The 16,153-nt window shown below is 37.0% G+C and overlaps 1 protein-coding gene across 1 annotated transcript in view; it reads left to right on the top strand.

The window, feature by feature from the left end:
* The window catches only part of ana3 (rotatin homolog anastral spindle 3), a 105,561-nt gene that overhangs the window by 71,153 nt on the left and 18,255 nt on the right, over positions 1 to 16,153 (top strand). Inside the window, exons 17-20 of the mRNA XM_081745941.1 lie at positions 5,818 to 5,983; positions 7,646 to 7,842; positions 11,266 to 11,891; positions 15,261 to 15,465. Of these exons, the coding sequence (XP_081602067.1) occupies positions 5,818 to 5,983; positions 7,646 to 7,842; positions 11,266 to 11,891; positions 15,261 to 15,465 (1,194 nt within the window). The remainder of the gene's footprint in view (positions 1 to 5,817; positions 5,984 to 7,645; positions 7,843 to 11,265; positions 11,892 to 15,260; positions 15,466 to 16,153) is intronic.

A 16,153-nucleotide genomic window follows, 5' to 3' on the forward strand; every position in this document is an offset into this window, starting at 1 on the left:
CCGATTTGTTGCCATCTGTTTTCCAAACATCGTGCTCTATAAGGAAGGTTGACTTAACCTTGTGCCTCAATTTGATTTCTTTTATTAAATATTTTCTTCCGCGCTGGGAAAATCCTCAGCATCAATTTTTTTTTCTAACCTATAAAAATACGTTTTACACAGGGAACTGTTTGGCTTAATTTCCGAGTTTTACTTTATTTGATTTAACACAAAGGGGAAAAAAGTGAGTGACTGAACTGAGTCTCGAACCCGGAACCTCCAGCATACCACACCGATGCATTAACCAGTCCGCCTCCCAGAACAGCCACTCACTATCTCTCTCTCGAGGTCGGTGCTCTCATCTCTGACCACATGGGTTGTATCACAAACCCCTGCTGTGATTGGACAATCCTGTATCCATATATCAGGCACCTTATGACGGTTGTGATTTCACTATACTAATGAAAGAAGAAGCCGATTTTTTTTTTATTTATTTCTGGGAAGCCGACTGGATGGTGTAGTGGTTAACGCATCGGCATGGAAGTCTTGGGTTCGAGTCTCGGTACAGTCAGGCACTTTTTCACTCTGTGTTAGAGTTCGCACCAATAGAGAATTTGGTGTGTAAAATAAAATATCGGTTTATTTATTTGATTTAGTTTCGGACAAAACTTGTCATCAGTTAATATCAACTTTGCAACTGAAACAAACAAAAAGTGAAGCATCTTTGGCCTGAATTGAAGAATTATTAATATTGGCCTGTACTTAATAAGAAACAAATACAGTTTAAATATATTATTCACAATAATGTTTGCATAGTGTTCAAATCCGTTTAGCGAAATACAGTGTTAATGATAGCCATGAAAAGTGAATATTAGTGACACCTTCATTAGTACCAAAATTAAAAGTCATATTGGGGAATTCCACATAAATTGCTAATAAAACAATTAATCCTTTGGAAAACAAGAGTGGATTATTAAAATATAGCGTCATTAGGTGACAATAACCGAGATTAAGTCAAAGAATAGTCTGTGTAAAATATATTTTATAGGTTAGTAAAAATTACAGTTGATGTAAAAGCAAGGATCCGGTGGTGCGGAGAAAAAAAGAAAAACTGATACCGACAGTATTTCCAACGCGCAAGAAAATATTTAATTAAAGGAACAAAATTGAGGCACAAATTCAGCTATGTTTCTTAAGAATATATGTCCTATACCTTCAATCAATAGATATCATGTTTTATATTTTCTTAGCCTACTCAAAAGGTCTTTTCCCACCGAATGTCTCGACCTTGATCCTATGCGCCCCACGCATATTTCCTATGCAACCTACGTTTTCCTCCCAACTTAGACGTCGCTATATCATTTTCGTAATATGGAGCTAGTGTGAAGTTTCTTATTGCTATAATTCCAAAAACTCGTTTACTTTGAAACGACAATAAGAGAGAAAGAAAGTATGGTGATCGTTGAAAAAAAAAAATCGAATTCTAGGTTTCAATAGACCTACACGTTTCATGGGCCTTACATGTCGAAAGAGTGATTTCTATGTTTTTTCGAACGTTCTTTCCTACCATGTATTGTCCACTCGCCTAGGGACCATACCGTTCAACGTATCGAGACCATGTTAGAAGTTTTTATGATTTCCCGATGGGCGGACGGGGAGTTCACATTTTGTTCCCGGTTTATATTCATGGTAGTCATAAAGTTTTAATTATCACCTAAAAAAAAAAAAAAAAAATCAAGCTGCGACATGGTGATGGCTTAGTCCTTCTCTACATATTCACCTTTCAAAGGTGAATGGTTTGGCGGAGACCTAAGTTGTAAAAGTCTTCACTTTAGCTGTTCAGGAAACGTTTCACCTCGAAAATCATTCCGGAAATGTCTGTCACGCAATGGTTTCGTCATTCGCGGAAACAGAAAAAAGACACGGGGTGCCATGTCTGGAAAATACGGGGGGATAGCCCAGGAAGGAGCATGTGTGACTGTTCTGTGCAGAATGAGCGGGGGCGTTGTCCTGGAGCAAAAAGATCCTCTTAGACAGCTTTCCTCGACATTTCGTCTTGATAGCCTCCCGTAACCTGCTCAGGGGATTTCGGTAGTATGCTTCTGTGATGGTTTGCTTCTTACGAGCATAATCTGTTAGTACTATACCGTAGAAGTCCCAGAAAACACTCAGTATCACCTTGCCCGACGATGATTGGGTTGTGTTTTTCGGCGGTGGTGAATCCATGTGTTCACTCTGCTTGTTTTGATCCTTTGTCTCGGGGCCATAGTGGTACACGTGGCACTCGTCCATGATAATTAGGCGTTTAAAGAAGTCATCTGGATTGGCCTAACACAGCTGCAACATTTCCACTGCTGCCTAGGTTTGGCGGGCTTTTTGAATGAGAGTGAGCAGTCGCGGAACCCAACGGGCGGCGATTTTTGTCATGTGCAAAATGTTGTGTAGGATGTTGAAGACTAATCCATGACTGATTTTTCGTTTTCCATTATCGTCTTGATTGTGATACGCCGGTCTGCGAGCATCAGGGCCTCCACTTCCGTTGCTATTCCCGGTTTTTGCACAGAGAGATGGTATGCCACTTCGTTTTTCGTCATTCAAGACTTGTCTGACCACACTGGAAGCGTCTATTCAACCTAACCACTTTCTCATATGATGGTGCATGTTCGCCATACACTTCCAGCAACTCAGAGCTCCTTCGTATCTACACGGTTAGCGTACGCGCCTTTGGCGCGGGAGACCTAGGTTCGGTTCCCGGCGGGAGCTCATATGGTTTAGATTCCACGTTAATCAGTAGGTTCCCGTCTCTTATAGCTTCGCTGCTGAAAGGGACACAAAACTCAAACTCAATTCACCTCAACTTCCAGCAACTCAGCATAGATTGTTATATTTGTTTTGGCTCCTCATCGGCGTGCGACGGTACTGTGACGCGGGAATTTCAATGTACGTATACCAAACCTGCAGACATGTACCTGCAAAGAAACAAAAAAATTAGTTAAGTAACTTTATTTTTTCGAGGTGATAATTAAAATTTGATGACTATTCCTCATACAGAAGGGGTACTTTACTCTTGGTGTGAATGCTTTTCAGATGAATTTCTCAAAAATGACTCAAGCAATTTTGTTCATATTCCATAAACAGATGTTTCATTAATAACCCTGGATAGGCCATTTGTCCTGAAAATATCCACAAGCGATATTTTACTCTTAAGGGTTACTTTTCTTTTTAATTTTCTCAGAAAAGACAGGCAATTTTATTCATATTTTATAAATAAATATTTAATTAATAATTGCTTAATATTGTTTAAATACATGCATTCTGAGGCAAAAACTATTATAGATTCTAATGTAAGTGCTCCTAATGAGGTAACTAATTATTATACAAGTATTAGTTTGTATTTTATAAATATAACGGTGCAGTTCATTTATAACGAATCTCAAGGGACCAACTCAATGTGTTCTTTATATCCAAATTTCGTTATGAACAAACTCATGTATTTTTCCGAATTATGGAAAAAGCAAAGGATTAGTTAACAAGCAGATACGTTTAAAAAAAGAATATACAATTGTATAGCATTGCATCTGAAGATAATTTTATTAATTGGGTTGTTAATCTGTAATTTTCTTTAAGAAATCTGTAATTTTCTTCTGAACCGTGTTTGCTCCCGCTGTTCTTAGCACCTCCGCTTCCATTTTATTAAATGCCCGAAATGCATTGCCCGACACCGCGTTGCTGTGTTCAAAAAGATAGCGTTGCAAGTTTTCTAAACTTTGGATCGCTTCTTTGGAACTCAAGGGTGGATTCACATTTCCCACTTCTTCCGAACAGTTTTCATTTAACTTCTTCCTTATTTCCACTTTGTTTTATAAAATCGTTGACGGGATTTCGTATTTTTAGCAATCTCATTTTTCTTCGATTTTCCCTCTTCAACTTCCTCTATAATTTTCACTTTAGTCTGAAGAGATATGGCTTTCCTTTTGTTTGCCACTTTTCAGTCTAGGAATGCACAAACACAAGTTTAAAAAATCATCTTGCGGCGTGTTCCTACCTTACAGCTACCGAAAAACGCACCTCATTTTCCCTCCGCGTCTAACACAATGAGCTCCAGTGAAAACAGATTTATTTTTAACCTCGACCTTGAACTCTGGTGGACGCGCGTTGTCGGAAATATCTGCCCCCGAAGCGATTTCTGCTGTCATCCGAGTGGGAGGGGGAGGAGTGTGTCATGCCTGGCTTGCACAGCGACGACAGCTATGACTTCGTTATAAGCAGTCTTTACGGAAAATATTGTTCGTAATATACGGTCATTTCTTCCATGTTTTAAATAGGCGGTGTGATTGGAATTTCATTTATTTTCGTAATATCCAATAATTCGCTATTTCCGAGTTCATTACAAGTGGGCTACACTGTAATGTAGTAAAGTTATTTGTATAATATAAAAGCACCGTATGTATATTAGCTTGTTATTTGCACAATATATTTTTAATTTGTACTTTCGGCATGCTCCACCTATTGTTGAAACCCGTACTTAAATATACACTTAAATTCTTCGGTGAACCTTTATTCTTTACCTGTACCTTTCAGTACTCTGTACTCTATACAATATTTATCCACAACTATATTAATTCTTTCGTATTCCTTCAAACAATATCTTAAATCAATATCTTCATAACCTAAATCTTCATAATCTCATCTAAATCTATATCTTGTTTATATTCACATGCTATATCTTGTTTATATTCACAACTATTCTCTCAAATAAACATATCAGTATGTGCCTCATTTATAAGCACTTTGTACCTTGTTCAAATAGCTAACACCTATAAAGATAGATGCAGATATGATCGTTAGTTTAACAAAGTACTCAAAATATCCGTACTATTTCAACTCTTTTAGTAGTGAAATACCAAAAGCAACCATTTGGAAACAGCTGTTAATATGTGTTGATCGCAAGCAACAGAACGAAAAAGAAGACATGTCTGTTATTTTTTCTGTTTCTTTGTTAATCGTTTACAACTTAAATCTGATCTTCATTTGCTATCAGTTTCTTTCAAGTCCCCCAGAAGGAAAAAGATCCGAACACATGACGTAAACAAAAGACACCGATAGCTCAATAAATCTATCTGAACTGAACTATCAAATATCTTGCAGTGTAAAATATGAGTAAGAAGCACGAACCTTTTCATGCACTCGCCGACAAAAAATATAAAAGCAATAAACAATACCATCGCCTGATAGAGTTTTGTAAAAGTTTATTTTCAGTGGACAAACTTACCCTTGGGTTTATTGACCTCTCGAAATAGAAAACAGTCAAATATGTTGTGAAAGAAGGGAAAAGCACGTAGACACAGAGGTGAATTAATAGTATACAAATAGCGGTGCCTCAGTGCAGCCAAGCTAGAGGACAACTTAGAGATCTTCTAGGAAAATATATACATTATAAGAATGAGAGCAAGTTCCGCAGGTAACCAACTTTAGAGAGGTGGCCAAGGTAAAACGTTCTACTATATAAGAAGGAGAACAATTCGAGGAAAGCAGCTTGTACGGTGCTAAAACCTCATTGCGTGCTATTGTTGTAAAATTAGCATTGATTCCGTTGAACATACTAAACATAACAACAGCTTAGCATGCCTCACCTTCACACCCAACACTGAAGAAAATATTCGTGAGTGTTGAAAGATTTTAGCGAATAGAAATAAACGCTAGAGAGATTAGGAAAAAGCTGTAAGAAATTTAAAATGTTCTCTGGGCAGCAAGTACATTACATCAGTGTTGAGAAACCATGATTTTTTAATAATGAACTTTTTTTTTTTTTTTTTTTTTTTTAATAATACTGTATAGATTCTGTTGGTAGAGGAGATGTATTGGAAGAATGTAATCCCGTTGTGTTGACAGCTCCGAGTTTAGTAAGAGCTGTATGTTATTTGTTATTAAATCTGATGCTTCTGAATGCAGGCGAGGTGGTAAATAACATGAAGAAACATGGAATCATTACGGCATTAATAAGGTAAGTTGTTATCTATTAAAAATTGATCTTTCGATTTTCAAATAAATAGTTAAAAGGAAAAAACTGTGTACTTTAATTACGGGTGTTGTTAAGGTTTCTACCTTCCTGTGCATCTCTCCTAAGAAAACAAAAGTAGATAACCTCACTTTTCAAAACCTATACAAACAATACTTTTTTGAAAAGTGTCTTGTGCAGTTTATAATGTTTATCAATAATGAATATCCCCTCATATTAAGGGGGGCAGAATACTAAATATTTTTCAAAATCTAACAATTTTTCTTTTGCCAGTTTTTCGTAAATGAAAAGAGATAACGAAGTGTAACTTACCTCAATAATAGATAATGTTATTCTACACCCAAAAATATGAATCGGAAGCATTTTCAGTGTTTTGCCATCCATAGAAATTACAGTGTGACCAGAATTTGAACTACCCAAAAATCTAGGTTAAGGCAACGACTAGAAAAATGAACTCAATGGTAATTGATGGCTTATCATGCTGTCTATGTTCCTTGTTAACTACTTTTTAAATAATATTTGTATTTATTCTGTAATAATTTACATACGTTATTACAAAATAAATAAGTTATTACAAATTTGAGTTTATTTGTTCCTTTATCCTACATTTTGTTTTCTCATCCCAATACATATTTGTAGGCATTTGCACGTTACTTGGTAAATTCCTGCAGATGATTAAATGGTATTACATTATCAAGCTAAGGAATAATAAGAGTAATTACTAAATGTAATTTTCATTTTAAATATCGATCATAATAATAATAATAATAATAATTGTTCCTACTATACAGGAACTAGGCAGATATAGAGATAGGTAACATTGAAGCACAATGGCGAACATCAGTTGAAGGCTAATAATAGTGATTCAGTTTTCTTTATAAGTTTTATTTTTCATATTTAGTGTTGGAATTTTTGTAATCACAGGACAAGAACAGGACTTGTTAGTGCTTTAGCAGCAGTAAACATTTAAGACAAAATTATTTGGATGGAAGATGAACTGAAAAATGTAATTTCATGCAGCATCTCTATTAGCACTTTCTAATTTAGCTGGTCTCACGAATTGGTGAGATCGAAATATTGGCGTGATATTAAAATAAATACACACACACACAAAAAAAAAGTAACGTAAGGTTTGCTTTATTATACATTACTGTATAAGTGTGTATAAGCAATAGAAAAAGATTAACATTCTTTGAACTTATTAATAAAATTTTTGTGTGGCAAAAAAGTAAATTTATTTATACCAAAGTTCTTTTAAATTTGTTGTTAATAAAGTTCTTCTATGATAGGAAATTAAATTTAATGTTAATTAGTAAAATTCTTCTGTAACAAAAAAAAAAAAAACTAAATTTATGTTACTTAATAAAACTTCTCTGACGAGAAACGAAATTTATTCATTGTCATTGATTTGTTGCAGTTTTATGAGAACGTCAGCAATGAGGCTATATGTCCTCTTCATGACTACATTTATTGTTAATAAAGTTCCTGTGTAACAAGATAATAATAATAATAAATAATAATAAAATGTTTCTATGATGAGAAACTAAATTTATTGTTCAGAAGTTTTCCTGTAATTAGAAATTAAATTTATTGTAAAGTAATCGTTCCTCTGTGACAAGAAACTAAACTTATATTCCTTTCTTTTAGGTGCTTGAACGATCCGCCAGACTATCGCCATGCGAAGAAAAATATTATACTGTATGTTGATGTGGTTACTCTCTATACTAATATATGTGCAGTACTATCAAAATGTATGCAAGAAGATAGTGAAGTATGTAAAATAATCTTACAATCACAAGATAGTTTACATGTAATTTTCTCTCTCCTTAATCCAGAAAGTTATGGTAAGTATTGTTTTCTTTTTTTTTAATTCATTGAAAAGAATAGTAATAATTCTTTCTCGTAATGTTACGCTTCGATGTGGAGTAGGTTTTGAGTTTGTACCTGACCTCAATATGAAATTAGATATCTTTGGGAGGAAATTTTGTTCAATTGTCTGTGTACAGTTTTGCTCAAAAAAAATCTTATCTACTCACTTTGCTTTAGGTCTAGACATAGGAAATTCTAATACAGTAAACCTCGTTTATCCAAACTAACTGAGACCAAAGACAATCCGGAAAATCGAAAATCTGGATAATCCGGGTAATATTTGTAATAAGCAAAACAAATCCTTAAATAAGCAGAATTACCGTTTATTACGATAACTTTTCACATCATTTCTTAACAAAGAATTGGTCCACTGTCTTCTGTTTCAAACATGGGCACGCAAACGCTTTTTCATTAATTGTTCAGCTGGAGTGGTGTCGGGCTGACACTCCAAGTACGCCATGATGTTTGTCAGCTGGTGCGCAGCATCTGCATGTGTTGTCCGCTGTTGTGGTGTGATAGCTTCCTCCTCGCCTACGTCATCTTCTTCCTCACTGTCTGCTGTAGATTTACCGTAATTTATTGTACAATCCATGCAGGAACTGTACATGTAGTCAAAATAAAAAGCATATGTTTGGCATACTTATAATTACATTCTTGCTATGTGAACGTTAAATTAAAAAGTTTACAAACCTGATCCGTATTATCCGGAGATTCGGATCAACGAGGGCCGGATAAACATGATTGTACTGTAGTTTCGCTCTAAATAAAGATCGCGATTGATCAAAGATCGACATTCTTTTTGATTTGATTCCAGCTGTAGATAAAAAGTGTAGGGACTTTCAAAGAGATGTGGGTGGCCAGGGTTTTTTGAACAAAACTGTACGTGTATACGATATGTTTAGAAATGATAATATGGGGATTTTTAAAAATAGTATAGCGAGAAGTGTTTACATATGTCGCCATCTTTTGATATTTTGTTCATGAATTAGTAAGTATATCGTATGTGCGAAATTGAATTCTGAGTGTGTTTCTGTGTTCTTATTAAGTACGAGGAGTGATCAGAAAGTAAGATTACAAAGCCTGCAGTGAAACGTGTACAGTAAAACCCCTCTTGTCCGCCCTCGGCTGGTCCGCCACTCTGGTTGATCCGACCGTGCTCAAGCCGAATTTGTCCCGATTCGTCGGTGACTCACAAGTTCCATTATCGTTTACTACTGTGACGACATTGTTGTTTACTTGCTGTTACCGCTTGTCTAATTTAGTGCTCTGTCATCTCTTGTTTTATTTCCTTCGTTGTGCGTGTTTTCTATACTGTATTGTGCAGTTTTTACTGCGTACTGTTCGTTTGTTTTTACTGTAAATCTGTATTTTCCTTATTTTCTGATAATCTGACCTTTTTGCGTTCCGACTATACTCCCAGTCCCAACGGTGACGGATTAAAAGTTTTCTACTGTATATATTATTTCATATGAACAATGTCGGTTGAGGCACTTGTCGCATCGTGGGATGAGTTTGAAGATTCCTTCCTGGTAAAAATCCTGTCCTTGCGTGTTCAGCCACGTTGTGATAAAGTGTTTCACCTTCTCGTCTGAAGCGAAACCACGGTCTGCTAGGTGCTCTTTCAAGTGCGGAAACAGGTAAAAATCGCTTAGAGCGAGGTCCGGGCTGTAGGGAAGGTGGTCGATGATGTTCCAACGAAACTGCTTCAACAGCGTGGTAGTCTTCTGGGCTGTGTGCGGGCGCGCGTTGTCGTAAGGAAGATTACGCCCTCGGTTAGAAGTCTTAGCTGTTTCCTCCTAATTGCTTCGCGCAATCGTGTCAAGGTCTCACAGTATCGGTCAGCGGTCACTGTGCGCCGTCTTCTAAAAAAAACTCCACGAGTATGACATCAGTACTGTCCCCAAAATAATGTAGCCATCACCTTCCCGGCAGATGGCGTCACCTTAAACTTCGTCTTTGGTTAGGAAAGTTGTGTCCACTCCTTTGATGATCGCTTATTGCTGGGAGTGTAATGATGGATCCATGTTTCGTCACCCGTGACAATGCGGTGAAGAAAACAGTTCTCTTCTATAGAGAACCGTTCCAAAAGTTGCAGACTTATCCCCCGTCGCTTTTCCTTGTGTTGATTGGACAGATCGCGGTGAACCCATCTGGAAGAAACTTTCCGGTAGTGCAGAATATCGTGCACGATGTGACGAATGCTTCCGAATGACATTCCCAATTTTGCCGTCAGATGCCTTAACGTGATCCTCCTGTTGTCGTGAAACAGCAACTCCACGCGAACTGTATTCAAATCTGTTAACGCTGTGGTGGGTTGGCCACTGCGCTCCTCGTCGGTGACGTTTTCTCTAGCAGCTGCAAACTTTCGATATCATTCCGGCATATCCTGACGAAACATTACAGTCTCTCCATAAACCACTACCAGCCACGGTTACATATTTCGCCCACAGAAATCGAATAACTGAGCGGGCTTCTTCGCGAGACCAGTTTTCCAAACGAGTGGCCATTTGTGTTAACATACAACTAGCGCCGCAGGTGGCGGGTGGCTGAAACTCTCCACAGTTGCCAACTCAATGTATTAAAATTACCGCACACTTCTCATTCCTTTTTAACAGACGAAACTCCAGAAATATCAGCCTTGTGGCCTTAGTTTTTGGTGCTTCCTCGTATATCGAGAAGTGATTTATTAGTATCGTCAAGTACGACGATGATTAAAACTTAACTTACACGTGTCGCCATCTTTTGTTAAATTTTTCATGAATTACTAAGTATAGGCCATGTGCGAAATTGACTTCACGTCCATGACTCTTCCTATGGAGTGTGAGCTTCTGTGTCCTTATTAATTAAATAGTTAATTACAATGTTACAACTGCATCCTAACAGGAGTGCATAATGGAACATTAGCTAGCTTAATGCAAGCTCCAAGTAACAGAAACTTGTCCAATTTTTGTATGTAGGTGAATTGGATCAGTTATTCTAGGATTCGTCGTGTGGTGAGAAAAAAAATGAACTCTTTAGTGTAATGTTCCGCTAGTAAGTCTTGGCTTAACAAAATGTGAATGCTTACATAATTTCAATTTCAGATCCAGATCCAAGATACCTGAAAACTTTTTTTTTTGTTTGTTTGTTTGTTTTCATGATATATTTGGAAAGTTGTTACCTTCTTATTTCTTTTCCTTTTTTTAGTGTCAGCGATGTTTCCTTAACAAGGTTAATGATTACGAGAATTCAGTATTTGATAACGGATTTTAAAGTAAAGTGAATTTTTACTATTTGCCATTCTCAGTACGCTATAAGAAGAAATGTATATAGTTTGCTTTGATTTGTATCATATGTGGTATACACTGTGTACTATGCATGATTTTTTTTTCTCTTTAATTTTGTGTTTTTGCTTACAGACGTGTCTACAGCCTACATGATTCACCTTCGAAACAAATTGTGGACAGAAATTTTTAAGTTTTTGACAGCTTTACTTCAAACATACGAAAAGAAACCGTATGATACAATAAAGAACCTTCTGTCTCGTAGCCATGATAATTTCCTGGGTAGCTTGAAATTGTCTATCACTGAAAAATCAAGTGATACGCTTAGAAGTAGTGCGTTAATTTCTCTTAACTGCATTTTGTCTCAGGAATTTCAAGAAATAAGTGCTCAAAAGTCGCAAAATGGGGAGGATTTGTGCGTGAGTTTTTCTTTACAATCTTTATTAGATGAAGATCCTATCTCGCCGTGCAGCGCAAAAAGGAATTCGCAATCGGACAATGGTAACCAAGAAGTGCCTGGTGTTGAATTGTGTTCGGTGTTAATACGGTTGTTTGATATGTACAGTGTACAGAGTGAAAGTAAAGGAAAGCTTACAGTAGCCACAACAATGGGCAGTTTGTTAAGTTTATCGAAAGAGGCCAAAAGGTATGCCTTGCAGTGTGGTTTCATGGAGACGCTACTTGTCCATTTGAAGGAAGTGTATGTAAAGTTAAACATGGAGTCAATAGAAAATCTAAGAAGACCTAGTGAAAAGAAAAGGGTAAGTATAATATTTCTTCTCGGAGAACAAATGTGCTGATCACTAACGAGCTCTATCTAAGTATGTGTGTGTCTTTGCTGTTAAAAGCGTAGAAATATTCATGTATAATTTAAGTAGCTAAAATGCCCTTTCTTCGCACGGGAAGAATACGTTCATGGAAAATATATGAACGATTTTCTTTATTGTCCTTTTTATATATACAGGGTGGTAGGTATCTCCGCCGACAAACTTTGAGAGATGATTCCTTAGATGAAATGAAAGAAAAAAGTTCTAATAAACATGGGACGAAAAACGTCTCCTTTCAGAGTTATGAGCCGCCGAAAATTCACGTTTCGAAACGCTCTGCCTTAGAAACTACAGGACCGATCCCAAGCGGTTTAAGGAATTACAAAGGAACTAGTATGCGAACTATCTAAATATTCATGTTTTACCATCCTCCGTTATCGGCGAAATGAACTATAAAAAGGAAATTGAGGTATAGGGATACTTCTTTAAGTAGTAATAACGCGTTCGTTTCGCCGATAACGGAGGATGGTAAAACATGGATATTTAGATAGTTCGCATACTAGTTCCTGTGTAATTCCTTAAACCGCTTGTTATAGGTCCTATAGTTTCTAAGGCAGGGCTTTTCGAAACATGATTTTTCGAATTTTCGGCAGTTCATAACTCTGAAATGAGACGTTTTTCGACCTATGTTTATAAGAACTTTTTTCTTTCGTTTCATATAAGGAATCACCTCCCAAAGTTTGTCGGTGGAGTTACCTACCACCCTGTATCTCTCTCTCTCTCTCTCTCTCTATATATATATATATATATATATATATATATATATATATATATAAGAAAGGATAAAATTGTGGAAACTAAAATATTCCGTAAAATCCCATTACGGTGTGTGAAAACACTTAAATGTCATATGTCATTTCCTTCCTCAATTACAAAGACTGTCCAGAAAGTCCCAGACGTTTTGGCCTATCGCGACAGTGAACAGGGCTTCTTGGTGTCAGAACATTCCCATAATCAGTACGCATCCAGCTGTGGTAGCGTGAGTATAGTGACGCTGTTACTGTGCTTTCTGTTACAATGTGCGCTGCAATAGAAAATCCCGCCTCTTGTGAAGTGCGTTCTGTTACTAAGTTTTTGTTGGCAAAAAAACCACAAGCCAGTTGAAATCCATCGCCAACTGTGTGAAGTGTACGGATATGAAACAAAGAGGTTTTTTTACGACAGCCACGTTTACACACGGCCAAACGTACTAGAGAGCAAAAATTTGGTGGTTTTGGATGGGAGGTGTTCGATCACCCACCATACAGCCCGGATTTGGTGTCAAGCGACTACCACCTCTTCCCAGCGATGAAGACATTCCTCGCTACACAACGCTTTGATACTGACGTCGAACTGCATGCCGATGTAAGCCCGTGTTTGAAATCGCAGGCGGGAGATTTCTACCGCGACGGTATTGAAAAACGTGTGCCACGGTATGATAAGTGTCTTAATTTGCGTGGCGATTATGTGGAAAACTAGCTTAAGAGTGTACCTTTCAAATGTATATAATACAATTTGGGTTGTTCATTCTGTTACTTTTTATTTCAAAACGTGTGGGACTTTCTGGACAGCCCTCGTACTAAAGCAAATGGGATTGATTTTCGAAAATACAATGTATAACAGTATTTTACTGTACAAAGTTACGTTTTGCCACTTTACTGTACTGATTCTGTAATCTTCAATTCTTTATGGAACGTCAGTTCCTTATAATGTGATGAAGTAATTGGTTAGAAATGAAGTTTCTGTTTTCTCCAGTCGTTAAACTCATGGCCCAAAGACTTTGTAGATCTGGGTATTAATTTCCACCATTGTTTGCGGCCTTCTGCCTTCCGCACAGTGATGCTTAATGGAAAGCTAGTGATTTTGCGGGTCTGATCGATCCGTCTTTATGCTCTTCACTCATATGGTCTCCTATCATTTAGTTTTGCCTCGGACAACTAACTTTTCCAAGTTGTCAGCCTTTTTTCTCATGGTATGGCTAAAGATTGTAAGATTTTTCTGTCCACAAGGGTTTCTATCTCAGTTCTTCGATGACAGATTTGCTTGTTTTCCTGAACCATCCATGGGATTCTTAATATCCTGCACCAGTACCACATTTCGAAAGCATTGATACGTTTTTTGTATTAGCTTTTACAGTCCAAGTTTCATAGCCATGAAAGTAGGTCGAAAAACGAAATGGAACGAAATTTAGTTTAACATTCCTCGATTATGCCCTTTAGGCTAAAGAAAACACATGCTTAATAAAACTGAATTATTGTAAAATAAAATTTTTTGTCCTCTCCCTTTACGTTGGGAATCAAACCGGAGACCACGTGCACCAAAGGCGCACACGCTAACCAGAAGAGCAGTGAGGAGAGGACAGGAAGAATATTATAATGTCTCTTGGTAGTCACTAATAGTCTGGGATTAGCCCCTCACCAATTTTTATTATAAAATAATCCTCTATGGAATAGTTACAAAGTTTCTTTGTAATGATACAAAATAAGTGTTTCAATATTAGTCCTCAGCACATATAAAAAGGCTTCGGCTGATGAGGGAATTAGGTATGCATGGATAACCCTTTTGCCCAATGCAGCCTTCAGGGTTTTATAAAGGAATCTCTACAACTATAGGAGATGGTTTATAGGGACCGTCCTTCACACAAAGCAGCCCCCGGAGGTGGGTTGTGATTAGAAATCTCTTTCGTCCAATGCAGCTACCGGAGATTATGTTGGTATCCTTTGTCCAATGCGACCTCAGGAGCAGGTACTTTAAATGATCAATGGTCAACTGATAATTCGATCCTATTGTGGTCTTCTTTTATAGATTATTTCTGGGCGATTCACCCATCTTCAACTTCGTGTCTTCCTGTTTTCTTCCGTATCGTCTGCTTTATAAACAATAACACGTGTTTTACAATTATAACATGTGCTTAAAGAAGTAGTACACACGGAAATGTGGGGATCCTTCCAATATAAATGAATCAACCATTCTCTTCTTTGTGTTAAGAATTGTAGTTCAATTTCTTTTTATAAGTTCCTTACTTTCTATCCTTTTCGTATCACCTTTGACATTGATTAAGTTAAATATCACCAGTGATTCTAAATAAATAACCGTAAAGCTACTTAAATAATGGTGTTAAATGGAATTTCTCATTTAATGCACTGCTTGGAGTATGAATGCTAAAGTTATTCGTAAAACTTTAATCTGCTGAATAAACATGTAATCAAGCTAGTAGAAAATTATCTTAGTCGTAAGATTATTTATGCTACCTTTCTTACGACATACTGTATTTTATTTATCTATTTATTTATGAAAATCAACATTTACTTTTATCTGTTCCAGATTAATCCAGTGATAAGGGACATCAATATGCTTATTGGTTTGCTCACCAATTTTTTGCATGATGATACAACAGTGAAGACTGCCGCTGCGGAATCGGGTTTGGCAGATCTTATACATAAATTATGGACGTGGTGTAGTGCTGTTCCAAATCTTCTTAATTCTGTGTTAAAGTTACTCTGCACTTTTACTGCCAAATGCTTGACAGGTCAGTCGCGACATTAATCGTTCTTGTTACAATATATGTATATGGGGAAAGATGCTATTGGAAGTTTTTTTTTAATAAAACCTCTTTGCTATGATAAGTATAATTGATTCTCTTAGCACATTTGAGAAAATACTACTTAAATCCGATAGTATGTAGTTCTTGGTGGATAGAAAAAAGCAGTCAGGGCCAGTGGTCTTTCAGTTCAGTTCTCGTGGAGGTAAGATAATGTGGTGGGGAACGGTGTATACAGGGTAGCCCATATTTATGTATATGATGTTTGACATTGTAGTATTTGTAATTCTTTACAAAAAGTTTGAATGTGAAATACAGTGTACCATGAGTGTGGGGATAATGGCCACTGGACTTAATGGCCAGTGTATGTCAGACAGGATGGCGGAACGGTTGTCTCTGAAACAGTCTGTGTGTTGTGTGCGTTTGTATTCTGTGGAGTCGCCAGCTTATCTACCGATTTGACACCACCTGACTTTTTCATATGATATGTTTTAAAGAGCAAAGTTATTAACATCACATACGCGATTTACCCGAACTACGGGAAGCTACCACAGAAGAGTTCCACAAGGTACCAGTACGAGTCTGTCAAGCTGTTTGTGACAACATTGCTCTTCGTCTCCAGGAATGTATCGATTTGGATGATGCATTGCTGACCGTGCCGTGGAAAACAGAATTA

Source organism: Thermobia domestica, chromosome 18, assembly GCF_964235325.1.
Source record: "Thermobia domestica chromosome 18, izTheDome1.hap1.1, whole genome shotgun sequence".
NCBI lineage: Eukaryota > Metazoa > Arthropoda > Insecta > Zygentoma > Lepismatidae > Thermobia > Thermobia domestica.